Here is a 27,050-nt window from a genome sequence, read left to right as displayed (position 1 = left end):
CAGGATTCAGAGCTGTTATGAAGCCCCCCCTTTCTCGTGATAGCATCAATGTGCTTTTCCTGCATCCTTCTTCCAGTAGGACCGAGCTGAATTCCAAAGGCTATAAGTGAAAGCAGAGATATTTATTACATCTGAAACACACACACAAGCAAACCCCAAACCACAAGGAAACCCTGCAGTTTACTGCACAGTAGCAGTCAACTCCCTCTATGTTTGTACTCACAGATTAACTTGATATAACTGGAACCAACCCCCTGGCAAATTACAAACAATTCCACTTTTGAAATATCCAGAAAAAAATCATATCCTAAAAAATATAAATGCAGCAGACAAGTTTAATCCCTTTATGATTTTCTTTAAAGCCATTACAAATTTTTAAAATATTTCTTCTTTATGAAGGAAATGAAAGGCAGATTTTGAGACTAGAGCTAGTTCTAACAGTGTAAGCTGCATCCCTTCACGAAACAATATTCACCAAGCGTAATACTCACAGAGCATCATACCAAACACATAAGAAATACGAGACTTCTTCACCTGCTACGCTTAAGCCTGAATTATGGCTCTCAACTTAAAGGACTTACTGGCACAACATTTGAGGCTGGGCAACAAAGATGAGCCATTTGAGCCACTGGGTTCTAAACTTCAAGTGTCTCAGTTTATATGATACAACGGTGATGGGACCACAATTTTACTTTTAAAATATAGGTTGCTACCCAAAGCCTCCTAGGAGATCTGGAATACCGTGTGAAGCAGGGACTTCCAAACTACACTGCTCATATGACTAGCATTAGAAGAGTGGTATCAAAATGGTCTAGCAGATTGGTCACCGCTGCTATTGAATCCAATGGAAGAAGCAAACCTGGGAGTTTGGGAAGACCTAAGCAGAGATGCAGGATATGAAGGACGACTGCACAGAAGTGCTGTGTGACTGAAGGAGCAGTGCTGACTCCTTCACAATGTCAATTATTTTTTTTAAATTACACAAAGAAAAGTGTTGGACGCAATAAACCTTTCCCTGTTTTTCATTACAGTGTGGCTTTATCTCTGCTTGCAGCTGTGACACATTGCTGCCGCAAAACGGAGGGGTGTTTCTTCCAAAAATACAGGAGAACCTAGTCAGCTGACTATCAACTGCTTTGTAACCAAGTACTCCCTCTGAAGCATGGTTCAGAGACAAAACAGCCTCTAAGTCACTAGTTGACCACATGATGCTAGTTCTTTAGCTGCTAGGATACTTCACTAAAACCTCTTTGTAGAAATTCATATAGAGAAAAGTAAAGGAAAGAAATGCCAGCGTGGACTTGTATTTTAGCTTGCCTGAAACACCAAGACCTGACGATGACCAGTTGCAGTGAAATTCTCCCATTCTGCATATGAATGCACATACAGTGCAAAGCTGCTCCTTGCTCCCTGGAAATCCTCAGGCAGCATTCCAGACATGCTTCACATTCAGCGCCAGTCACCTTTCCTACAGCCACCCAGCCTAGGGAAAGCCTCACCACACAACCAGAGTCATCTAACTTGGGAGCAGGGGACAGCAGGTGCAGGGCCTGTGCTGAGAAAGAATTCTGATTTTAGGTATCAGCACAACTTTTTTGTCATTCTGAACACGTGTGTTTTGTGTTTTTTTTTTTTCCCCCCACTGAGGCACAAAATTCAAGTGACCTTGAGATGTCAATCATACCAAATCCCACTACCTTCTACATCAATAGTATCTGTAAAGAAAACTACAGTTTTATGCTCAAACTCATTCTGGCTTCACAGCTAGCTTAGGGAAACACTCACTCACTGCTGGATCAGACCTGTGGGTTATTTATCTGGCCAAATACAATACCAGCTGCTGAAGAAGAAAATGAAAGGAATTCTTGCGAGGACCTTACAATTTTCAGCCCATCAATCTTCTGCCATCAATTTTAACACTTGGATATTGGCTTAAATTCAGAGGCATGAGTCCTTATCAGTTCTCGTTAACATTAACCAGCCTCAGGCTGAGCAGCACTGACACAAATCACTAGCTCTGCACTAGACCTCCACATCTCAAGAAATCTGATGAGAAAAAAAAAGTTCGAAAATCTACTTGAGCTGTGCAAAAATACATTTTTCTCATTGTTCTGGATCTGACACCTATCAACGTCACTCAATGTTAATTGCCTTTTGAAATGCTTTTGAGACAAAAAAAGCACACAACTTCTGTTATAGATACTGGATTTCAAGACACTTCTATGTAACCTTTAACATAAGGTTTACCATATTTACTTTTGCCATGCCTCAGTATTGTTACACTGCTCCAGAAATACGTCCCCCTCCTCTCCTCACCTCCTTCCCCCCTTGTTTAATAGTTGTGTCATCCTGCTGCCATGCATTCAGCAGGTCAGCACAATGATCAGAAAGATGTTCTCTCATCAATGTACATTGCTCTAGAACTCCCCATTTTTTGGGGTGTGTAACAGCAGTCACACAGGCTGCTGTTCTCCTAATCCCACTGGAGAATGTACATCATCAACAACTGGAAACAACACGTTAAAAAAAGAGGAGAATGTTTAATCAATTGGATGAATTGATTGGAAACCCCAAGAAAGCTGCTTTTAAGGAAACAGAGATTTTTGTTGGCCCGTAGCCTTGAAGCATGAGGGTTCACCAATCTTATCATGAAAGCAACAACACTGAAGCTCTCGGTAGGACAAAGCCAAGTTATGAAATTCTAAGCATTTGTAAGCAAGACAAGCGGCATATAAACAACATGGTAGGAATTAAAGAAAAATTCCATCCAGTTTTTAAAATACATTGAAAAAACGATAAAAGCTGACAGCCTAGATGCCTCCTGTTATCCAGGCCATCTCGATACCACCAGTTCTTTCCAATTTTTAAGTCTAACTGTGTGTCTTTGCAACACTGGACATTTTTTAAAGTCAACCCAAGTACAGGAATACATGCAGGAGGCCACTAGGTATCTTAGAATACGCATATAGATAAACCTTTCAACAGTCTGCTGAAAAAAAACACCTTTCATTTCAATGCTGTCCAGGAGCTCAAGTCAGGTGTCAGGGCAACTCCTCTCTCTCTCAGTGCCACTTCCATTAGCTGCCAGGCTTTTAAACCTCTGCTGTTCTCAACAGTAATACTGTTATATCACACAAGTAATTCTATTCTAAACCACCCGCTCTACTATTAAAACCTAAAAGCTTCTCAGGCCAGCTATGCCACAACTTCCGAAACATCTTCACTGCTTCCAGTAGGCACGCTAGCCCAGTATATTTCCCCCCACCAAGTGGTGATCCCCAAAATGGATAGCCCAAGAGTACAAGCGCCTGGAAAGCCTGGCAGCACGGGTTATTGGAAACACTGTGTTAGTTGTGTGCGATGGGGTGGCACCCATATAACTGAGGCCCGTCCTGCAGACCTGAGCCCTGCACTGACAGCCACATTTTGACAGCTGCTGGGTGCCCCTGCGCAGCCTGCTCTGCGTCACCCTGCGGGACCAGCTGATCCCTGGGGATCCCTTCCAACCTCAGCCACCCCGCGAGGCTCCAAATGAATGGGTGGCGGCTCTGGCAGCCCCTTCACCACTCCGCACCCTCACTCCTCTTTGAGCGGGGGTGCCCAGGAGGGCAGGCGATGCCCAGGGGAGCCTCAGCACCCTCCCCGTCCCCCCGGCACTTACTGAGCTGCCCGGGGCCGGGCTCCCTGCCGCCGGCCGCCCCCAGCAGGCTGCCGGGCAGCCCCCCCGAGGCGCCGGGCGGCGTGCCGCTCTGCCTCTCGAAGTTGCCGGGGTTGGAGAAGAAATCCCGCAGGCGGGGCAGCTCGCGGCCGCTCTCCAGCAGCTCGGTGTGCAGCTCCAGCGCCGTCAGCAGGAACTGGTCCCGCAGCAGCTGCGCCGCCATCGCGTCCATCGACACCCGCGGCGGCTCCACCGCCGAGCCGGGCCCGGAACCGGACCCAGAACCGGACCCGGCCCCGGCACCAACCCCAGGCCCGGCCCCGCCGCCATCGCCCGGCGCCCCCGCCGCCCGCGGGCCCGGCGGCTCCTCGGGGCTGCCCGGCTCCTCCCGCCGCGGCTCGGCCGGCTCCGTGCTGCTGCTGCTGCCGCCGTGCCGCCCGCCGCCGGGCTCGTCCTCCTCCGAGTCGCTGAGGAAGGGGTTCACACCGCCGCTGCCGCCGCCCGCCGCCATCTTGCGGCGCGACGCGAGGCGAGGCCCTCCCGCACCTCCGCCCGCCCGCCGCCCACTGCGCTCCGCAGCCCGCCCCGCGGCCTCTTCCGGCTCGCCGCTCTCGCGAGAGCCGCCCGGACAACGCGACCGGCCCCGCTGCCTGGGAGGGAGGGGGCGGGGCTTGGTGGGGGAGGGCGTGGCTTGACGGAGATGGGCGTGGCTTTGCTGAAGATGGGCGTGGCTTGAGGGGGGCCGCGGAAGCGGAAGGGGACCGTGGCCGGGCGCGCGGCGGGAGGCGAGTGAGTGTTGGCGCCTGCGCAGTGCGCGCGGCGGGAGCGGGGCTGGGGGAGATGGGGCGGGCGGGGGGTGGGGGAGGGAGGGGGTCCTGCCGGGCTCTGGGCGCGCTCATGGGGGGAATTCGGAGCCTCACGGCTTGTAGGGCCCTCCCCTGCTTTCCTGGGCACCCCTTAGGTGCTGGAGGGCTGCTATAAAGTCTCCCAGAGCCTTCTCCTCTCCATGCTGGCAGCTGGAAGCAAAGCTGGGGTTGAAATCTTTAATAAAAGTGTGGACAAATCTCAGGGAGGCAAAAAGACGCGTTTCTGGGTGTGTGGAAGTGACCGTCCTGCAAATTAATCGAAACTCTATCAAGGCTACATCTAATCTTGTTTTACAGGGCCTCACTAGATGCAGCAGTACTCTTTACTGTAACTGCAAACTGGTTAATTCGTGTTATAATGCTATGCTATAAGAGTGGTACTCCTGTATTTAGTTTACATAAATTTTCCTTAAAATGCAATCAACCTGTCCTTTAATAAACTTTTTTTTCTCCCATAATATATTGATTTCATATTGTCTATAGGAAAAAAGTAGGGGAGTGTGAACGGTAGGGGAGTGTGAACGGGTTGTAGCATAAAATGAAGTGGCAAAATACACTAAAATACACTACATAAACTAAAAATAATATACTAAAATGCACTAAAAATAAGAAAAAAAATAAGAAAAGCGTTTTCTCTGGTGCTTTGTGGTAGATTTCGTTAAGGAAATCTTGTCACTTTCCTTTCTGGAGCGTTAAAGGATGCTCAGTGTGAACTTAATAAAAGTTCATCTGCTTGTGGTCTTTTTTCTCTTTTTTTCCCTTACTGATGTCCTGTAGCAGCCTCTAGTGGTGATCTGTGATGTTTACAAGTGATTCGAAGTTTAAAGATGGTTTAAACAAGTCTCCCTTGCTTTTAAGGTACGCGTTGCTGCTGGCTTCTGTGTAGTTTTACAACAAGGACTAAATTTTTCTCTTCTCCCCTAAAATAATGCAAAAAATATTCTTCTGTTTCAGTACTTCCTACGAGGTTTGTTTGGGCTTACGAAATTAATTGCAATATATACACTGATGTCCCCTAGGGTAAGGTTAACACAGCTGAAGTACATATTCCAGAGCTGAAGAACACAGGAAGAAAAGTGTTTTTAAACTGCCTTGTGCGATAACAATATGCTTAAAAATAGTTTATTGCAGTATACAAATAGGTATTCTAAGAGTCTAATTTAAGGGACTTGAGAAGAAAACCTCACCATGGAGGATGTGTGAGGCAGAAAAAGATGCTGAAGCTCTGGAAACAAGGCATTAAATAGATTTGCTTGATGGAGACATCTACAAATTCATTTATTTTTCTGCCTCCAAAAGGTGTGCTTTGTTTCTTACTGGAATTAAAATTTTATTCTGTCTTTAAAGAGTGCAAGTTGTTTGTCTGAAGAATAGCTTACCTTAACATGTCTCAGAAGATGAGGTTTCCAAATATAGGTCTGTCAAGCTGGGTATCCAAAATATTATTATCATTATTACTTGGTTTTGTATGAAACAAAACCCAGTTTTTCAATGTATGCATATTTTTTCATGAACTTTAAAATGTGCACTTTTTGAGGCAGAAAATGAGTAGAAACACATCAATCTTTGCTCTTCTTTTGTTGATTTTTGTAGGGTTGTTGAATCCTGATCTAATATAGGCTATTTTATAAATATATTTTTTTTGTATGTTAAATATAGGTATAGCTTTACCCACAGAAACTGACTATATAATGTATCTGAAGTAAAAATAGGATGAAAGTGAGAAGGGACTCTTGGAAATATTTTCAGCCTTCATAAAAATGTGATAATGTCCCACAAAGCAAGAGGCGAACATGTAAGTTTGCAGATGACACCAAGTTGTGGGAAAGTGTCGATCTGCTGGAGGGTAGGAAGGCCCTGCAGAGGGACCTGGACAAGCTGGGTCAATGGGCAGAGGCGAGTGGGGTGAGGTTCAACATGATTAAGTGCTGGGTCCTGTACTTTGATCACAACAACCCCGTGAAACACTGCAGTCTTGGGGCAGAGTGGCTGGAAAGCTGTGCAGAGGAAAAGGATTTGGGGGTGCTGGTTGATGCTCGCCTGAACGTGAGCCAGCAGTGTGGCCAGGAAGGCCAATGGCATCCTGGCTTGTATCAGGAATAGTATAGCCACCAGGAGCAGGGAGGTGATCGTCCCCCTGTACTCGGCTCTGGTGAGGCCGCACCTCGAGTACTGTGTTCAGTTTTGGGCCCCTCACTACAAGAAAGACACTAAGGCCCTGGAGCATGTCCAGAGAAGGGCTACGAAGCTGGTGAAGGGCCTGGAGCACAAGTCCTGTGAGGAGCGGCTGAGGGAACTGGGGGTGTTCAGTCTGAAGAAGAGGAGGCTCAGGGGAGACCTTATTGCTCTCTACAGATACCTGAAAGGAGGTGTGGGGAGCTGCGGGTCAGCCTCTTCTTGCAGATAACTAGTGAGAGGACTAGAAGGAATGGGCTCAAGTTGCGCCAGGGGAGGTTTAGGTTATAAATTAGGAGACATTTCTTCTCAGAAAGAGCAGTCAGGCACTGGGATGGGTTGCCCAGGGGGTGGTGGGGTCACTGTCCCTGGGGGTGTTCAAGGAAAGGTTGGACGTGGTGCTTAGGGACATGGTGTAGTGGGTGACATTGGTAGTAGGGTGTTGGTTGCACCAGATGATCTTGGAGGTCTTTTTCAACCTTTATGATTCTATGAGGTTAGAAATAATTTCTTCCTTTGGGAGGAGAAAAGTTCAATCACTTTTTCTTTTCTCTAGATTTGTTGTTTTGAAGCATTTCTGTGAACAATGGATGCTTGGGAGCCTGCTGTCAGAAGCATGTTGAATAAAGCATTTACAGCCCAAGAAGAATGTTAGAAATTTGGGAAACCAAGTTCAGATTTCATGACGTGTTTCATGTTTTTGTGAGAACAAAGAGAGAGAAATGCTATTGAATGAAGTCACAACTTGGGGATAAGAGATATGACCTTTTATACATCCACAAACTGGAGAATTGAGTTGTTGGTCTTCAGGCACTCAAATTTGGAGACCTGTGGAAGATGGGTATATTGTCTGCCAATGTAGGCTGTACAGAAAGAAAGTTGTGGAGGTTACAGATGGCTGTTAAAGATGGCATTCTGTACCATATTGAAGGACAGTCTAGGTGGGAAAGGAAGCAGTAGAAATCAAGTATAAAAGTGGCCTTTGTAAAGTCATTTGGAGGTTTTAAAGAACTAAACTCACGTGAGAGGCTACGCTGCCTGAATTTATTAACGAGTCTGTTATTGAAGCTTTCTGGAGGTGAAAACGAGGCTTGAAATTGAGAAGGTCTTATTTATTCCTGTCACTGCAGAAGCACGCTCCACCAACTTGCAAAATGGTTTCTACACTTAACTCTGTTTTCCTTATTCTGCCTGCTGTTGTTCAGTCGAGAATTGGAGGAAAATGTGATTGAAGATATTTAAGCTGGCTTGTGGAGAAGGTCATGCAATGAAGGCAATGGTGGTGTTAACAAATTTAATATAAGTTGGAAAACAAAGTAAGAATCTGAGGATGTGCTTCGAATGTGCTCGGTTAGCACAGTTGGGAGGTGATGCAGGCCTGTCCATCTGGCACCAATGGAGGTCTATTTTATGAATTAGAATGGGGAACTGCACTGGAGCAAAGTTATTTCAGTTTCCTTCCTTTTTTTTTTTTTTTCTTTAGGTTATTTTCAGTCTGTCTCACTATGCAGTTTTCCAGGCAGCTGTGCCAGTCCAAGGGAGGGCTTGGCATGGGAATACGTGGATGGGAGCAGAGGACAGGACAACTCTCTGCAGCTGTCCTAGCTTGGCTTTTCTTGTGGTATTTGTGGCTGTGAGGACCTCTTGTTCTTCTGACATGGCAGTAGCAGTTAGGTATTCGTGTAGCAACACCCGATGAAATATTTCCCTTGCTGGTTTTAATTATTTTGGGAAACAGATGTTTTTAATTACAAGGCAGTTCCTACAGATGGTTGGGTACAGGTAAGTAAGTGCTACACAGATGTGAATAATAGACCTTTTCTGTCACCTTAAAACTAGCTGGTTGTTTCTTCCCTGAGAACAGGCACCTAATGTAGGTAGAACTCGTCTGTGTCTTTCTAACATGAGACTATATTTGATGTCTGCAATAACAGTAAGTGTCTGCTCTTGTTTTTCTGGGCCTTGCAACTAGTTATTTCAGCTTCTTGAATCATTTCATTTGGTGATTGAAGAAGTTGGGGCACATTTGCCCCCCTTGTGCTAGTTTCTTTATGATGAACCTGTACATACTGAAAGCCTGCTTCTACGATGGATCCTGCTAGGGTCTTGGTCCGCAACGGTGCCCATGTATGGTTGGAGCAGAGCCAAGATCCTTCTTAATGCTTGCATAGCCCTGAGAAAGACAACAGAAAGGCAACAGGAAGGGAAATTCCCTTCGGGAGCTGCCAAACAGGCAAGTTTGGGGTGAGGGAGCGGGGCGGTAGGCAGGGATCGCTCTATGGGGCGTGCTGTGGGTGCAGGTTCTGTAGGTTAAGAGTTGTACAATAGCAATTATGCTAGCCCATTAATTATACCTTACGATCAAATGCATTCTACTGGCTAGCAGACTTGGTTGAAGTAGTACTTTTATCTCACAAGCTCGTGAGTCCTTTCTAAAACACTTTTTTTTGAAAGAGTGGGAACCTGTGAAACGATTATTTGACTTACGTGTTCCTTTATTATGGAAAGTGTTACTCTGTGCTCAGAAGGTTGTCTTGCAGTCCTTTTTCCCTTCAGCCTGAAGGAAAAATTGACATTGGACAGCCTGTGTGCAGGAAGTAGCTGACAAATGGCTTCTTACCATGTTTGTTGGGTTTTGGTAGCGGTTGATACTGATGAGAAAATGTGACTTCAGACCAAACTCTTCTGTTTCAGCTCTTTTCAATCTTGTACTCGCTTCTGTAGAGCATACTTTAAGCACTGTTTTCTTTGTCTAAATGTTTAAAAAAAAACAGAGGTTACACAGTGTAATGCAAGGCACTTTTGGCAGGATAAACAACTAAACAGTCTATGTTTATGAAATGATGAGTATATGAATGGCGTGTCCATGAAATATGATGTTAAGCTGTAGAACAGGGGTGCTCGAAGAAATCTTGCTTATAGAGTATGGCGGTATGAAGAAATACATAAATAATAAATCAAGAAATACCCGAACAGAATCGTGAATGCTGCCTGAAAACAGACAGGCTCCCAAAGTGCTGTTGCTGATGAAATGGCTGATTCACAGCAAAGAAAAGACACAGCAGTTGGGTTTGAGTTTTGCTTTTTCTGAGTACTTTTATAACATCCTGCATGGCGAGCAAAAGTACCTCTGCATTTCTCCCCCTCCCTTTCTCTGTACCTGGCTGACTGGCGTTGGCAGAGGATGATGCTCTTGTTCTCTTTCACGCCTCAAAGCATGAGGAAACCACCCTTGTTCCTTCTCCATGCTGTCGTCTTGTCGGTGCTGTTCCTGGGTATGTCTTTGTACCTGGGAGACTTGTGGATGCTGTTCCCGTGCTCACAGGGTAATTCAGATTGAATTTGTTAGGCTGGCACTGGAGTGACGGCGTTGCGGGGAAGTTCAAGTCATTCTGCCTCGTAGGCCACAGTCAGGTTTCTCCTTGGAGGGGTTTTGCAAAAGAGACTTTACTAGGCGGACAACGCGATCTTGATTATCAAGAGATGTTAAAAAGAAAATTCAGTATTCCTTGGGCTCCCTGCCTCAGGTTTGGATGTGCTTTACTGAACCACATTTACAATTTAAAGCAGATGTCGTTTGTTATTATAGTCCATAAGATGCTCGGTGAAGATGTTGAGCATAAAATAATTATAAACAGATGGTTTGAATTACGAAAGCCACTTCAGTGCAAAAGCAAGTAAAAATACTCTCATTACAGTTTTATTGTCTGGCGGAGCATATTATGCCTCAGTAGGGAAAGAAAATGAAGTTTGGGAAAGGAGGAAGAGGGACGTGATCGTTACCTCACCTACATTCATCGTATGTGTGAAGTCACGATGAGGTTTTTGGGTTTCCAAAGTTTAAGTGTTGCATAAAGATGCCAGTAGGCTTACTCCAAGGCTGGCTGCTAAGTCTGCTGTATAAATTTGTGCAGTCAGTAGGTGTGTGCCTTGACAGCAGGAATCGCTTGATTTTGTTATTTGACAAGTTTAACTCTTTAAAAAAAAAATAAAAAAATCCGGATTAGTAAAAGAGTAGGGTAAGGGCTGCTGGTGCTATCGTGGATGGAGTATAATTGCCACACCACGAAAAATCCTGTCACGCAGCAGAGCTCCCATGTCGCTCCCCTGCCCTAAGCGCAAGGATCATGTTTTATGTATGGACAAATTGTGCAGTCACCAATTTGACAGCTTAAATTACATAATACACAGCGCCGTTTAGCTGAAAAATGTGTTCGTCGGCCAGAAACAGAGCAGACATTCCCGTCTATTTCTTCTTTCCATAAAAGATACTTACCAAGGCCGTCGGTGCTTATTGAAAAAGCCTTTCCAATGGATTTTCTTCATCTTAACCAACAGGCTTGGCAGTATTTAGTGAGGCATGGTCCCTCTACCGGAATTGATTAATGTGACTTCAGCTCCCTCTCCTGACACTTTATTATCCTTAAAAAATATTCCTGCCAGGGAGGCATACTCCATGTAGTGTTTTGTGCTTGTTTTATTGCATATTTAGGGAAAAAAAAAAAAAAAGGGAAGGGAAAAGTTACATTTCTCAGAAAGGACTATGTTATATTGCAGCGCAAGTATGGGTTTCTTTGCCTTATCTGTAATGATGAGAGATTAGAACTTCAGGGAAAAACAACTCGGATGTGGATTGCTTCGGGGAAACGAGCATTTCCCTAATTACATCAGCTTTCCTGCTCGGCTGTAAGGGAGCTGATCCTTTCCTGGGGGCTGTGGACGTGGGTTGTGCAGCGGCCAGACCTGGCTGCAGGGGTAGTGCTGGGCTGGGGTGCAAGTCAAAAAAAAGTCCTGTTAGCAGGGTATGGATCAGCTGGAGAGGAGGGACGAGCTAACGTGAAACAGGCTGCCTGCTTCTTGCCTTCACCATGGATTGGCTCCGTATTTAGTTTTTGGAGGTAGTGATAGAAGGAGAGAAAATACAGAAAAAGGATAAATCAGAGCCTGATGCCCTGTGCACTACTTGGGCTGAGGCTGTAGAGGAGATGAATTGGCTGCCTGAGCTGTATTATTGTAAGTAGCGTCTTTGGATGGACAGTAAGAAACAGCAAGTGATCTCTCCCTCTATTTTGTCTGTAAGGCTAGAAACTGTGATCTTTTCTCTTAGTACATGATAGGCAGTAGCTAAATGGAATTAAACAGAGTAATGCAATCAGGATTTGGGCAAAGCTTAAATCTTTGGATTGTAGTGCACTGAGTCACTTGCTAGGGGGTTGCCTGGGAAGATATCAGAGGACGCAAAAATGCTGACACATCCTTAAGTTTCATTGACAGCAAGATGTAAGATACATCTTCAAGGGAGAGTTTGTTTATCCACTTTTTGGGTGGCCAAGCACACGAGAGCAGAGCTTTTTGCACTAGGAATAAACTTAGATTCAGTTCCTTGTCCTCCAAAGTGAAAAGGGCTGCGTGTCTAATACATTGCTCCTTTGCTTCTCTTGACAGGCTTTGGCTTTTGCTTTTTCGTATAAGTTAATAGTAAATCTACTTTTCTTTTCTCTGAGTTTTTTTTTGTCCTTTTCATGTCTTGTGGGGTTGTCTTGAACCACCAAGCACCAGCATCTACAGAGAAACTTGCTTGTGATGCCTTCTACAACAGGAGGAGGGAGAAGAGGAAGGGTCTCTCTTTTGTGTGGTGCCCCATAAAAATTGGATTCCACTTCTGTGTTTCTGAGGATGCAGACGAACAGTACGTAGATAAATATGCATGACTCCTGCTAGAGCAGACACCTGCTCCTGAGAAGCATTACCTGTGCCCCTCTGTGCCTGGAGGGCCTGAGGGCAGACGTCACTGGCTTGAGGGATGTTTGAGTGCCTGGATTGTACTGGGATAGCTGCTCTCTGCTCTTCCCGGCCAGACAAGCATGCTGGAGAGCTGCTGGGCACCAAGGCTTTCATTTGCAGCTCTTCTTTACGCTGACAGGTGTGTCAGGGCACCTCTGAGATCCTGTTCCACCTCTGGTTCCCACATCGAACCTGCAGGTTGAGACTGGCTTTTGAACAGCCCTGTCAAAAGGTGATGCAGAAGCACAGAGGGAGAAGAAAAGGGGCGTGGAAGAGATCTCTGCATTGTGGATGATTCAGCTCAGTGCTCCAAAGACCTCTGCGTTTTCACATTTCCTGGTGCTGTCACCCCATCCCAGTTGTTACTGCACTGGTTGCGTGGAGGCGGTGGACTTGCAGTCCAAGACTTTCCATCGTGTCTTTGAGAACGAGGTCAAGTTTTGAGGAGAGAGAAGTATAATACTAGAGCCCATTATAGGAAGGAAAAAAAAAAACACCACACAAATAGATGTCCCAGGAGACCGACACTGAGGCTTGTTCTGATTACTGAAGGTCACGTCCAGATCTTGCAAGAGAAAACATTTTCACAATATATTTGTAGCTTTACTTTTCCACACCGGTGGTCCCTGCACAAGAGTGCAGTGGAGGAGATCACCCCAGGGAACCCATTTATATCTGAAGTGAGACGCATTCATCTGTTTTCCTCTTTGTGCTACAAATGCTTATATTTGTAATTACACTGCTTAGCATTAGGCCTTCTTGTGCCATGGAGGTGGCTTACAAATTCTGGAAGTCCCCTTGTCTTTGAACCTTTGCTTTCTTCCCTGATGGTCTGCCTTTCACGATTCAGTGATCCGTGGTAAATCAACCTTTAATAGTAAGTCCCAGCTGGTAGTGATTAAGCCAAGAAACAAATTAGTGTCAGCCAAGACCTGTTTCTGCACAGCTGTGGATTGTGTAGACAGACAAGATCCTACTCAAAATGGAAACTGGTTTTTATGTGAGAAGTGGCCATTTCAGTCCATCATTCAATGATCTTCCACCCGTGTCTGTCTTAGACTGTGGTACGTAAGCTTAGAGGGCTCTAGCAAAGGCACTTCTTTGTCAGGGTATACTTTATCTCATTAATCTGTAAATGCTTAATGCCATGCATATTTAAGCCTCTGATAGGTTATTTCATGAGTCAACGTAACCCTGAATGTTATATTTTACCTTGGTTGCTGTTTCCTCTGCACGTAGGCTGGTTCAGATCCTGATCCTTGTATTTGATGGTTGCAGTTTCTTTTATAGGCAGTGTGCCTATGGGACTCCTCTGACAGCCTTCAGGAAGGGGACTGGGAAAAGCATTCTGGAAATTAATTTGCCCCTTCTGGAAATCAACTTGCCCATTTTAATTGATGCTGCTGTACCTTCTAGGCAAACTGATGTTTCAGCATCATGGGATGAAAAGGAGTATTTACCTCTCTTTTCAGTCAGGAACCAAAGTTTACCCCAAGCATCGTCGCTGAGAGGACAAATGTACACAGCCCTTCTCTTCAGGTAGTCTCATTGCTCTGCTTTTTCAGATCCTGCCTGGGTTAGGTGGTAGAGAAGAGGTTGGGTCAGAGTAGTTCTGCAACCATGACCATGCTTAAAAGTATCTGTCACGTTTAAGTGGGTACCTGGAACTGTGCTTTTTGATGAATTCTTGCAAGAGCTGGTGTGCTGCTGAAGGGAGAGCTGCGGAGATGCCTCATTTGCTTGAAGAGCTCTGAAGCTGTAATTACGTGATTTTAACCAGAAAGATACACAGGAGTGGAGCAGACATGTAGAGAAACGCTTGAAGATAAGAAAAGCAGAAGCATTCAACCGCCAGTAACCAAAGCTCTATAGAAGAGGTTATCTTTGTGCCTGCTTGTTTTTCCTTCTCCTCACTTTGTAGTCAAAGATGTTGTATATTGAGGGTTGAGAAGAAATGGGGATGTGCTCCAAGAATGAGATGGGAATGGACCTGTGGAAAGCTGGCTCCCAAAAAACACCCGATCTTGGGTGTTTGTTTGTCCTGTGGGATAGAAAGGGTACGTTGATTGTTGGGAAGTCTCAAGGAAACCCAAGATGAAAATCAGTTACTGGAAATCCTAATTCATGTTGTTCCCTGATTGTGTTTGAAGAGAACATATTTCATAAACAGTCTAAACAACTTTAGACGCTTCAGAGTAGCAATGACCAAGTTCAGCTGTAACTTGATCAGCACGAAGAGGTGCAGAAGGTCATTGTTGCTTGTCTACATTGCTTCTTGCTGACTCTTATCAATGCTGTTTGATCCTTCTCTAGCCACAGATGTGCTCGTTTGCAAGACCTCACAAGGGCTTAGTGGTTCAAAAAGCAGGTGGGTTGGGAGCTGCCTGCAGTGAAATCATCTAGTGGTGATGAGCAATTGGGTATCTTGTGCCCGGTGGAGTGGCCTACTATAGCGTAACTGAACTGCGGTTGCAAATGAAGTCTTCTTTTGGACTTAATTTTGTAGATCACTGTACTCTGATGACATGGCATTAAACTTGAATTGTGTTGATTACACTCCTTTTGCTGCAAGCTACGCCTCAGGCCTGGGGAGATTTAAAGCAAAGGGAAATACTCTGTGCTGTAAACAGTTTAGATGTCTAATACTGTAATTGGAAGAACTTAGAAAGTGTTCAGCTATAGATTTGTAGTATTGGGAGCAGCCAGCAGCAAGTATCTGATTGAAGTAATGTGCTCTCGTTAAGGGGGTATCTAGTTGCATCGGCTCCTAGGCATGAATAGTTCAGGTTCTCGTATCAAACAGCACAGCTACATCAGAAGAGGAAGCCCGGTGGAAAATAAGACAGTAAAATGAGGTCCTGTGTTCAACTTAATGAACAACGTTAATGTTCAACGCATGCAGGAACTTAAAGTACTTAAGAATGGAAACACAAAGTAATAAGCTGATGCTTACAGATGTCCCAGGTCTCTGCTGGAATCTCACTTGCACAGTTCTGTGCCCACAAGCTCCTGCTTGAGAGATGAAACCTCACTGCATTGAGTAGGGCTACTGCATGTCTCTTTGAAATGCCATATTTATCTCAATTGTGATACTTTTTTCTCTCAGTCTCTGAAGTTGGAAGTTATTACTGTATTAATTACTTTGATTAGGATGAAGGCTGGTGCAGCTGTATTTCAGTAGGGAAAATGAGTGGAAATGTACCTTATAGTTAAGCTGCGTATAGGTCTGAATTTTACTTTGACAAGTAGTGTGATTTAGATATAAAACAAACTTTCAAATCTTTTTCATTTTTCTTTTCCTGTGGTTTTCCTGGCCCTTTAAAATTTGTATTTTAAGAAAATCTTTCAGGGTTTTTATCAGGGTTAATTATGTTGTAATGAAGCCTTTCTTTCCTTCCTCGATAAAACTAATCGTCTTACCATGTGGTGGCTGTCTGTGCCTGTCCACGTTCGTGTTTCTAACTACTGGAGTTCTGTAAGTAGCAAGATAAGAAATGTAGGCGTTCTCATTCAGGAGCACTGACTAGATCCTGAATGAAGAGCTTCTTTTGGAGGGAGGCACGTACTGGTACAGACAACTGAATGTCAGCACCTTCTGGGCTGTTCAGAAGATCTGTCTCCAAATTAGTGAATGGAGGTGTGGAGGTGCTGTTTGGGTAAGGCTGATAATTAGCTTATTTAAATAATGAAGTTAGCAGTTTGCACAGAGCTAATAGCCTCGTTCAGGCTGTTTCCTATTTTACCTAACTCTGTATGTGTTGGTGTTGCCTTCGGTAGGCATCATGCGAAACCCTCAGTGCATGTGGTGGATGCATGCATTTCCAGTGTATCTATTTTTAAGCATCTTTGTATCCTGAACCTGACTTCAAAGACTGAAGGCAGAAAAAGCATCCTGAAAGGAGAGATTATTATCCTGCTGAACCGTAATTCTTCACCTGTTGCGTTTTTGTCGCCTTTCTTAGAGGAGTGATAGCGTTCTGCACTCACACAGAGCGGCTTTGTTCGTTTAAAGTAAGTTTCTAAATGGAGTATAACGAGCCCGAAATTGATGGTAAATTCACAGAAAGCACCTTTGGGTGGATGCTTGCTGTAGGATGGCTTTCCCTGGCTGACTTCGGTCTATATTTGCCTGAACAGACCCCAAAGCTGTCGTGCAGTCGGCCAGCAGAGGGTAGTATGCTCATGGAGAGAGACGTCGTGTTGTCCTGTCACTGCTGTAGGTAACAGAAAGCTGCTGGATGTCGGAGATGCTGGCTTGATTTAATGGTCTTCTGAAGCCAGCCGGTATGCCAGAAAACGCCAAGGTGGAGTTGGTGTGACACAGCTATCTGACAGGCTGAATCAGCAGTGCGATGGCTTCTGACCGAAACCAGCATATCTGGGAAAAAGCTGCTTGTAAATGAAGTTTGATTTTGGATCTGGGTAACAACTCTAGTTACAGTACTCCCATTCTGTATCAAATGAAATAAATACTGATCCTACTAAGTTTCATGTGACTAACTATATTTTTCTTATTCCCTCTCAGTGTTGGACTTTGCCTTGCCAGCCCCCCGTTACCATGGGTATACCAGTCTTCATCCTTGCTGGTCTCCTTGTCCACTTTGTGTTCTTGGTCTCCATTTTTGACATCTACTTCAGCTCTCCTCTGGTTCACGGTATGACCCCTCAGCAGACTCCGCTGCCACCTCCAGCGAAACGTCTCGTGCTCTTTGTTGCCGACGGTCTGCGGGCAGATTCACTGTACGAATTGGATGGCAACAACACTTCCCATGCACCTTACCTGCGGTAAGTCCACCCAAAAATGCTTCCGATCCAGAAGGTTTAGCTTCTGGAGTTAGCTCTATGTAATGATGAAAAGTGTTCTCATAGGAACAAGAGAAACAGACAACTGTGGTGGCTTGGTACTGCCTTCCCTCTGCCTTTGAAGTGACAAATTTTTGCAGAGTTACGCTCTGCATGGCATCAATTTTGAAACCTAACTCATTTATTTAAGCTGCTTCCTGGATGTTCAGTTTAGCCGGAGTAGTTCATTAACACACCTGTCTTCCAGTTCTGAGCTGCTGATGAGGCTTCGTAAGGAGTGATTAAACAAGATGGGCTGAGCGGATCTAACAGCAAGCCGCCTCTTCCTGTTTGTTCCTCCTTTCCCGTCTGCGTGACCCCGCTGCCTCTCTTGTGCTATCTCTAGCATCTCTCATTGCATAATGGCATGATTGGGTTTAAAATTGTGGAAAATTAATGCAGCCAGAAAGGAACGCTAGAAGCCTTGTCTTTGAGTGATTAAAGTTAATATTCCCCAGCCTTCCTTGTTTCCTTATATCGAGATAGTTACTTGATCATAAGATGAATAATTGCCGAAATTTAAAAAAAATGAGACAGTGCTAAATAAGACTGCATTTGTGTAATAGCTGGTGTCTAGCTGGCATATCAGAGCAAATCCATGTAATCAATCATCTGAAGCTGCTATGGCATTTCCAGTCTGCTAGAGAAATCTGGGAAGGCTGCACTTTAGTACTTGTCATCCTGCGTGGGATTACTTGTAACTGTTTCTCTGCCTGAGTTAGGGTTCTTGTAAGGTGTGCTTTGTGCCACACCAGTGTGTTTTCCATATCTTCTTTTAGCGGTGGACTTCGTGCCTCTTCCAGAGCAGATTCGTCCTTTTAGGACTAAAGTTGTTGGTCTTTTGTAGCATCATAAGGTCGTGAATGCCATAGTGCCGTGTCTCTAGGAGCAGTGGTGTGTTGGGGCCAAAATATCCTCTTTTCCAGCCATGAAGTGTCTTAAGTTCTTCAGTTTCAGCAATTCAGCATTATTACAGATTTCTAGTAATAAGGCAAACCATACATTAGCTTGTCCAGTATTGGGAAATTTGTACTTTTCTGTCTTTTAATTTGTCCCATTTCAAAATTTGTGCAAGTAAAACCTATGCTGAAAGGACCTGGGTAAGTGGAGGAAAGAGCTGCCTTAGAAGAAAAGATACTGGTAGGTCACCAGAGTAAAATGCCAGTGAGACTTGAGGTGCCATCTGTCTATCTCTAGTTCTTTCATTCTGCCTATAAATAATAAATGCATGTGTGAGCATGTGTATGTGAGATGAAAGCATGCAGCATGCTGTGTCTTCTGAAAGGTGGAAGGCAAGGCAGTCCTGGGCATATCAAGTCCACTGTTTCTCACGTTCATTCTTAAGTGTCAAGTGTGCAGTCCCTTATCTGCTTTAGTGTGCAGCATAATAGGCAGATGACTTGTCTCGTGCAGGTGGAGCACTTTGGGAACTACTGTTTCTCTAAGGAGGAAAGATTATCTTTAAATGAGCAAGAATTATTCATGCAGCAATGTGCCATAAATGAAAGCAAGGTGTTTTAGTAGGCATGTAAAGTTAATAAATATCCATTATGGTTGGAACAGATTGCTGGCTGATGTATACCAGGTATACATCAGGCTTTTCTTTTACAAATATTCTTGAAAAATCTGTTGTTCAGCAGCGTTCTGGGTAGCTACAAGGGACAGCAGGTGGTGTGGTCTGAAGTGCTGTGGTAGTGCAGATGAGGACTGCAAAGAAGATGTTATATTCCTTGTCAGTCACGTTTTGTATGTATTGCTATATCATATTCATCACTATTATGGGTAGCTAATGTTTGTCCTGTCAGGGAAATGAATTTTTAAAACAGTTCTTCTGAGTAAAAGGCTTTGGAAATAATTCAAAATGGCTAAGTGATTTTTGAAAAGGTAAGTGGTATTCTGACTATATTCTGCTTGCCTTATGTTATTGTTGACTTCAGATACGTTAATGCAACCCATCAGAAGCAAATGTAAAGGATTACTTTCTAACTTAGGCAAAATGGAGTTGGGAAGTAATCCAAGAGGTAGAAATCAAAGTCTAATTAAAACAATTTCCCACCTGTTGTTACAGTGAAGTGAGAGGAGAGCCAAAATTTTTTATCTGTCGTAAGTCTTCCACTAATGCTAGTGCAATATATCTTGATCAGTCTCCAGTAAGAATAAATTAGAAACCTCTTTAGCTGATACTTAAATCCTTTTTTTCAGAATAATACTTGTTTTCAATATGAGTTGTCTTAAAACCTGGCTGAGGTGATAGCTAGAAGTAATATCAGAATATTATATTGCCTTTTTCATTTTTCTCTGCAGTGTTTGGGCTATTCAAAGTAGTCCCGTGAACTTCCAAGTAGGCCTGAGAATTTGAGATCCAAGATGAATATAAGCAATGAATTCCATGAGCACAGCCAAGCCTTAAATATTCTATGTTTTGGTTTGATTCTTATGTTATTCATGTGAAATGTGTTTAGCGTACAGAACTTGTAATTAACAACTGTATAAAACCAGATTGGTCTATCTGTTAAAAATCAAGTTATAAAACATGAACTTGGGATCTATGTTCGATCACATTCGAACTCAGCGAGTTTTGTAACTTATACCTTGAACAACAAAAGTAACTTCTAGTAGGTTTCGCTCATAAAATTGCATTGGATTTGTTCAGAGAATCTGCTCCTTTTTTCCTAAGAACTAGTATAAAGTATATCATGGTGTGTTTTAATCTCTTCTCCTTCCAGCCGCCACCCTGACAGTGGGCACTGAATGTTCCTCTGCTTCCAGAAGATGGAGACAAGAAAACATTCGATGATAACATTTGCTTGCTTGCTCTCTGACAGGTTCCAGCTGTTCATATCTTTAGCAGACAAGAACAGTTTGAGCCTGTTTCTTACGCTTGAGCTTTGCCCTCTGTTTTCTTTGCTTTTTATCTTACAATGATTTTATGTGTACATGTATAATCCCTAGACAGCTTCTGTATTTCTTTATATTTGGTGAGAATCTACTCTGATTTGCTTCAGCGTAACTGCAAAAGATAATAGGTTTGCCTGGATTTTCTGTGTTGTTCGAATGACCTCCACATTGCATTCACATTTGGTTTATATCCTCTCGTTGCTGCCTTCCAAGATTAAGCATAGATAAAGAAGACAGGCATGGTCCCAAGAACTAATTATACTTGAGTGTATTTAATGAGCAAAGGAAGATTGAACTTTCAAGCTAAATGGAAAGAACAAAGAAAAGCAATGCCAGACAGCAACAATTTGTTGGGCAGGGACTGGGGGGGTTAAGCCATATTAGAAGACAGCAGAAAAAAAACAAAACCACTATATGTTATGTGTAAGTGTTGTAAAACATCAGTTAAACTAGTCTGTTTGAGTGTTGGTGGTCAACAATAGCAGTGTTATCTGTGGGGTATTATAATACAGAACTACTTTCAGTTAATGTTTGGTTTGAGTTGCTGCACAGCAGGCTAAAGCAAAAAATCTATTTTTAATCTGGGCTTTTTGTATTTCCTGTGTAGCATCCTACCTGTCACTCTTTTTATCTGCAAAACATTTTACTTGCAAGAAGTCACAAGCATTAACTGACTTGTATCTTTTTTTCAGGGCTATTCTGGAGAATAATGGCAGCTGGGGCATCTCTCATACCCGAGTCCCAACAGAATCCAGACCAGGGCACGTTGCACTGATAGCTGGGTTTTATGAAGACGTCAGTGCAGTTGCTAAAGGTATGCCAGTCCCAAAGTTTTAAACACTATCCTCCAAGATAAGGAATTCTACTGATATACTAGGTTCTATGTTATCGGTAAACACTTGCATAGTGGTTTGTATGACAAGATTATATGGAAAAATCTCATTTTGGATAGTTTTCCCTCTGTTCATATTGTTAGCTATGAAAATGCATTACACAAGTTAATATTTTGTAATTTAGTAAGATTTAGCACCCTAAGTCTAAAAGCAGAAGAACTTTCTGGATTTACCTTTTCATGTAACAGATTGTTTTAAATTATAATTTGGGATGTAATAGAAGGTGGTTAAGTAATTGTTGCAAACGGAAGTAAACTTCATTGTTTTAGCTGAACCATTGTCAGGTGGAGTTGAAGGATCAGTAGCAAAATGGAGTAGAAACTTCAGCGAATGTTTAGCTGGAGATAGCTGCTGTCGGTGAATTACCTAAGAGGAATTACCTGATCTTGCCCAAGCTTCTAGTCACAAGGTTCTTCCTTCTAATATCTGCTACAAATGCAGGATTGGCATGAGTTGCTGTTAAGAGCATCTCTTTATATTTGTCAGCTGCCTTGTCACAGAAAGTCTTTAAGGTTTTCTTGTGAAAGGGTGGAACATGATTATTGGTAATATAATACGTGTGTGTAACTTAATGCACAGTATGTTGAAAACTGCAATCAGATAACAGGGGATTTAGAATTCGGGAAAAATTTAGCTTTGTAGAAGGTAAACCAGCTGTGTGTTATTTGTCTGAATCCTTTCATAACAAGATTGGCTTAGGTTTTCATCTCATTTCTTGATGAATGGGGGACTAATTGCAAATAGAGGCAAAAACAAGTAAAACTGAGACCTACGGAGTGCGGTTCATTGTGAAATAGTAGAAGGGACTTCCTCCATCCCCCACCCTCCAAAAAGAAAATTTGCATGGAAAAGAAGTCAAAAATCTTTTGGCAATCCAATTGAAATTGTATGTTTAACAGGATGGAAGGAGAATCCAGTGGAATTTGACTCTGTTTTCAATGAAAGTAAATATACGTGGAGCTGGGGAAGCCCAGATATTTTGCCAATGTTTGCAAAAGGTAAGGTTTAAATTTTGTGAATTTTTAACACGTAGTTATCTGGTAATAAAATAGAAAGACTTGAAATTTTCAAGTTAAAGAAGAAGGTGAATGACATGTTTCCAGTTTATTTTTTGTACATGTGATTTCTAGTTTGTGAATTCAAGACTGGGTGGAGAAATGGTAAGCTTTTAAGAAGATATCCCTATTTTGTTATCCCTATTTATCATCCATTTAAGTAGGCTTTACTTAATTCTGTCAACATACTAAAGGAGAAACACCCATAGTTAAAAGGACTTCATGCTTTTAATTTGGTTTAAAGTTCTTCCTTCATTTTCTGAACTCCAGTCTCTCTTCATCTCCCCAGTATCTCCTCTGTCACACACACCTCTTTTTTTTTTTTTTTTTTTTTTTCTGTTCCTAGGTTGGTCCATATAAATTTAAGTTTATGAAAAGCTGTAAAAATATATCCTAGTTTACACTTTCCCATGACCTCAGATAACAGTTTGTATTTAGAAATATTTTGATGATGACTGGGGAGCGAGGAAAGGTAGTATACTGCCCTTGCACAGATTATTTACATTTCTAGGGATATATTCTTGGGAAAATATTTGGGGAATTCAAGAATTTTACAAAGCCCTGTCCTTTTGTTAATTTTCTTTGAGTAAGAAGATAAACAGGGGACTGGAAGCAGCTTTGATGTTTTCTGCAGGGGTGTGCAAGGCTAGTTCCATACAGTTGTCTTGTGTCTCAATATGGCTTATTCTGAGTGACACCAGTAAAGCTGTTTTGTTTGTTTGTTGTTTTGTTGTGTTTTTTTCTTGGAATCCTCCAAAAATGAACTGTCCTTGGCCTATGGCCACACTGCTTGAGAAAGGTTTAGTGCAGCACAGTTTGAGAAGTAGATGCTATCTGGGAAGCAGTTTCTCGTGATATAAAGCTGATTTAACTTTTTATTGGAAAAAGTATTCTTGCCTTCTTTGGTCTCTCCAATATAAGCTTTATCTATAAGCAATCTATTTTTGATCATGTATAGAATAAAGACGTTTGCCATTTCTTTGTTACGAGTTTCCAAAGAAGAGGAGAGATAGGAAACTTTGGCTTCTATAACAAACAAAGGAATGGAATCAAGTATTTATTAACTTTAGCTTCACTTTTACAAAAAGCTGAAAAGAAGATGAGTGGAACATAGCTTAAATTCTTTCCATGTTGGAAATTAGTACAGTCATATGACTCTTCTTGTGTTTTTTCATCATGCCAAAATATTCAGAATTCTTTTAACTGTTTCACCATTGTGAGAAACACGTCTTCTCACACCGTTTTCATTGGATGATGAATAAAGAATATATAATACCTGCTGGGTTTTGTCAAGGAGTGAAAAATCCCATTTGCTGGCATTATTTATCTTCCAGTCTTTTTTCTGTCATAAAATAAATATTTCAGTCAGATGGTGGTAGATTCTATAGAGAAGGTAAATAAAATGCTGTTTGATCTCTCTATATCAAAATATAAGTATATGCATGATATCTGAATTTGTCTAAGTTTGTGTGATTAATGTTAGTCTGAGAAAATGTCAGAAGTATCTTTGGAACTAGTGTGCAATTTGCATACATCTGAAGCAGGTTTAGAGAATGTTACTTTCCAATAGATAAATTTGCTTAAACTACGCAGATTCGGTATTCTAATTCTAACCTTATTTTCATGATATTTTTAGGTAGAGCTTGAAATTATCTGAAAATAGTGTACTTTGAAAATGTCTACTTTATTTCCAGAATGTTTGTGAAAACTTCCATTTTTTCTTCTAGACTTGCCAAGAGTTGAGTTTGTCTTGCTGTTGTCCAGCTCGATACTGTTTTGTCGTAGGTCTGGGTTAGAGTGTAATCCTGAGTATTGAAAACCACACTGAGAAAGGATCTGAAGCTGATGCTTCTGCTGGACCATTGAAGGAAGGGGTTGGTCTACTTGACGCTGGTGCAGCCTCACCTCAAGTTCTGTGTATGATTTTGGGCACCACAACATATGAGGACACAAAACTATTAGCCTCTGAAGGAGGACTTTGAGGATGGTGAAGGGTCTGGAGGGGAAGAGATATGAGGAGCAACTGAGGTCCCTTGGTTTGTTAAGTCCCGAGCAGAGCAGGCTGAGGGGAGGCCTCATGGCGGCCTGCAGCTCCCTCACAAGGGGAGCGGAGGGGCAGGCGCTGAGCTCTGCTCTCTGGGGACAGCGACAGGACCCGAGGGACGGCATGGAGCTGGGACAGGGGAGGGTCAGGCAGAATGAGAGCTTTGATTTCCAAAGGATGTAATCTTATTGTAGGAGGATAACTCTATTCCTAACCTTAGTATTTGAATCTTGATACTAAGGGCTGAGACAACATGCCAGGCAGAAGTCTGCCATAGGAACAGCTGGTATCTGGTGTGCAGGTTTTTGGCATCTCCACATTATTTCCATTAGTGTAATGGCACCACTAAACACAGTAGAGCTCTGCTTCGTAAGGATGTTTTCATCCTTGGCTACCATCTACTTCTCTATCACGTCTTTGCATCCTCCTTGCCTTGTCCCCACATTTCAAAGAAGTATCAGGCATACTGTTGCCTATCACCTCTCAAAATACAGAAATATAAAATATTATTTAATAATATTGTATAGTTGGTTTTCTTTTTTCTTAAAATCATTTTGAAGATCTTTCCAGCACTCCAAAGCTTTCCTTATATGGCCTCATTTAGCCGCTACATGTTTTTTTTTTTCCTCTGGTGGAAATTAGAATGGGTAACCAGTAGCATTCCTTTACCCAGTCTGCAAACTACATGCTTTTCATCTAGCTTCTTTGGTGTTGTACCTCACAAAAACAGGTCTCGTCCGATGTTCCGTAATGCTGCAGAACAAACAGTACAGCACTCTACCCTCTTTGAACATCAGTCGTCCTTACAGTGATCACCAGGGCTTATTTCTTCTTTTGAGCTCCTTTATCCACCAATTTGAACTCCTTAATTCACTTTTAAGTGCCCTGGAGAATTTTGTTCTTTTCTTTCAGACTGAGGAGTGCAGCGAGTGTTCTGGGTTATAAGTAGTAGAAACATCTCCTGAGGGACAGCAGGGGGAACTGCACCAGATCTGTGCCAGCTTTCATCTTTCTGGCCTGAAATACCTGCATCACTTGCGTAGGTTTAGATGTAATCTTGGTTAAACATGTCCCTTATATGGGGATGTTAGTCCATTGACAAGCCCGGAAGCTTACAAAATGGCAGTATATAATTCTGACATTCAGAAAATCAGCTACATGCTGACTGGCAATCAACTGATAGAAGAATGTCTCCCCTTTGGGATTTTATGTAGTCAATGTAGAAATAGCATTCCCAAGCTGTTAACAGCTCAGCCACAGACTGAATAGCTCATTAAACTGCACCTAATTTCAGATCTTTCCAGGACTTCAGAAGTTTACTTTCTTCTAGGTCTTCATTATCTTTCCCCCCCTCTTTTTCTGCTTTACTTTGTGGACAGTGAATGCAAGATGAAATCATCTTGTTCAGATGCTGTGTGTTTGCATCAGTGGACCTCATATACTCCGTGCTGTTGCCTGCCTTGTATGTAATATACGATTGTGTCCTGAATAAAAGGCATACATGATATCCTGTTGTCTTGTATGATTCACTTTAACAATCAAAAGCCCTGTACAATTTACTAAACAAATAACAAAAGAAAAACAACAACAACTTGTGTGCTCATATAAGGCTCTAGATGTCTAGTTTCCTGTTAGACATTTTAATGAAGTTACTTGTTTCAAAACTAAGTTTTTTAACTTGCTTTAACTGGAAGTTGTTCAATTTCTATCTGCTTTTTCTCACATGAGTGTATTGAGTAACATTGTTCCTCCCCCCCTTCCCCCAGCCCCCCCCAAAGATGCTGATAAGCTAATGAGATAAATATGGTATCTAGGCTTAAAAATGTAAATGGTGGAATAATTTAAGGAGAGATCCTTCTTTGAATTCTCTCAGGATTGTCATTCTTGATGGATTTGTGTTCGTATGCATTAATATTCATGTATTTTTTACTAAGGAAGAAGGATGAAAACTTTTCTTTCTGTTGTCTCCTATTCCATTTATATTGTTTTTGCAGGTGCCACTGGAGATCATGTTTATACATTTTGTTACACAGCAGAAAGTGAAGACTTTGGAGCACAAGATGCATCCAAGCTTGACACTTGGGTTTTTGACCATGTTAAGGTGAGCAAAGAATCTTCTCATGCTACCTGTGTATAAAACATAGGTAATGTTTATTTTACTATAGATCTGGAAAATAAGAAATTTTTGAAAGAGATATCATTTGAGGCAGTAAGTATTAAAAAAAAAAAAAAAGGGCTTGAATTGATTATCATGAGTCATGTAATAGATTAGAGGAAGTGTGTCATCCAATACTAATTAAAATGCTAATAAACATACCCTTTTAACAAATATTCTTTGCTTTCCTTAGACTTAAATTTGCATGTTACCCGAAACCTATCTTTTTAGAGTACTACAGACTGTTTAAAATTTTGTGTGATTAGCTAAGAATTTCCTAACAAGTATCTGCATATTGGGAAAAATGTCTTTACTGAAAAGGTCAAGGGTCTTGCAGCATTGGAATGGGCTGCCCAGGGAAGTGGCTGAGTCACCATCCCTGGAGGTCTTCAGGAAACATTTAGAGGTAGAACTTAGTAGCATGGTTTAGTGGTGGACTTGTCAATACTCCGAAAAAGGTTGGACTTAGATAATCTTAGAGATGTTTTCCTACTTGAATTAAGTAGGGAGAAACAGATCTTCATTATGGAAAAAAAAACGGACAATATTATTCGCTTAATTTCTGTCAGGACTCGATCTGCTCCAACTATAGTGTTGCTTTTTCTGATGCACGTAGATGACTCCTGATTATCTGCTGAGGCTAATGCTATGCTGTGACTGCCAGAGGAGCCATGGTTAGT

General features: G+C 42.5%; 2 protein-coding genes across 9 annotated transcripts in view; one reads left to right on the top strand and one right to left on the bottom strand.

Annotated features, from left to right (window-relative positions):
- The window catches only part of RELCH (RAB11 binding and LisH domain, coiled-coil and HEAT repeat containing), a 73,493-nt gene extending 69,298 nt beyond the window's left edge, over window positions 1–4,195 (bottom strand). For all 4 annotated transcript variants that reach the window (XR_014690247.1, XM_084511147.1, XM_084511151.1 and 1 more), the window contains exon 1: window positions 3,662–4,195. Coding sequence is in view for 3 of the 4 variants with exons in the window: in XM_084511147.1 (XP_084367273.1) it covers window positions 3,662–4,169 (508 nt within the window). In the remaining variant the exon portion in view is untranslated. The remainder of the gene's footprint in view (window positions 1–3,661) is intronic.
- Window positions 4,196–4,381: 186 nt separating this feature from the next.
- The window catches only part of PIGN (phosphatidylinositol glycan anchor biosynthesis class N), a 103,824-nt gene continuing 81,155 nt past the window's right edge, over window positions 4,382–27,050 (top strand). Inside the window, exons 1-5 of one of the 5 annotated variants that reach the window (XM_084510814.1) lie at window positions 4,382–4,447; window positions 17,009–17,268; window positions 20,916–21,037; window positions 22,016–22,114; window positions 26,210–26,316. In XM_084510814.1, coding sequence (XP_084366940.1) covers window positions 17,042–17,268; window positions 20,916–21,037; window positions 22,016–22,114; window positions 26,210–26,316 — 555 coding nt within the window. In that variant the 5' untranslated portion in view covers window positions 4,382–4,447; window positions 17,009–17,041. Of the gene's footprint in view, window positions 4,448–5,317; window positions 5,383–13,368; window positions 13,548–16,718; window positions 16,906–17,008; window positions 17,269–20,915; window positions 21,038–22,015; window positions 22,115–26,209; window positions 26,317–27,050 lie in introns of those variants that run through there. The other 4 variants (XM_084510816.1, XM_084510817.1, XM_084510818.1 and 1 more) reach the window with 4 other exon arrangements.

This window comes from Aythya ferina, assembly GCF_964211825.1.
Source record: "Aythya ferina genome assembly, chromosome: 2".
NCBI classification, from domain to species: Eukaryota; Metazoa; Chordata; class Aves; order Anseriformes; family Anatidae; genus Aythya; species Aythya ferina.
This window is presented reverse-complemented; position numbering and strand designations above follow the sequence as displayed.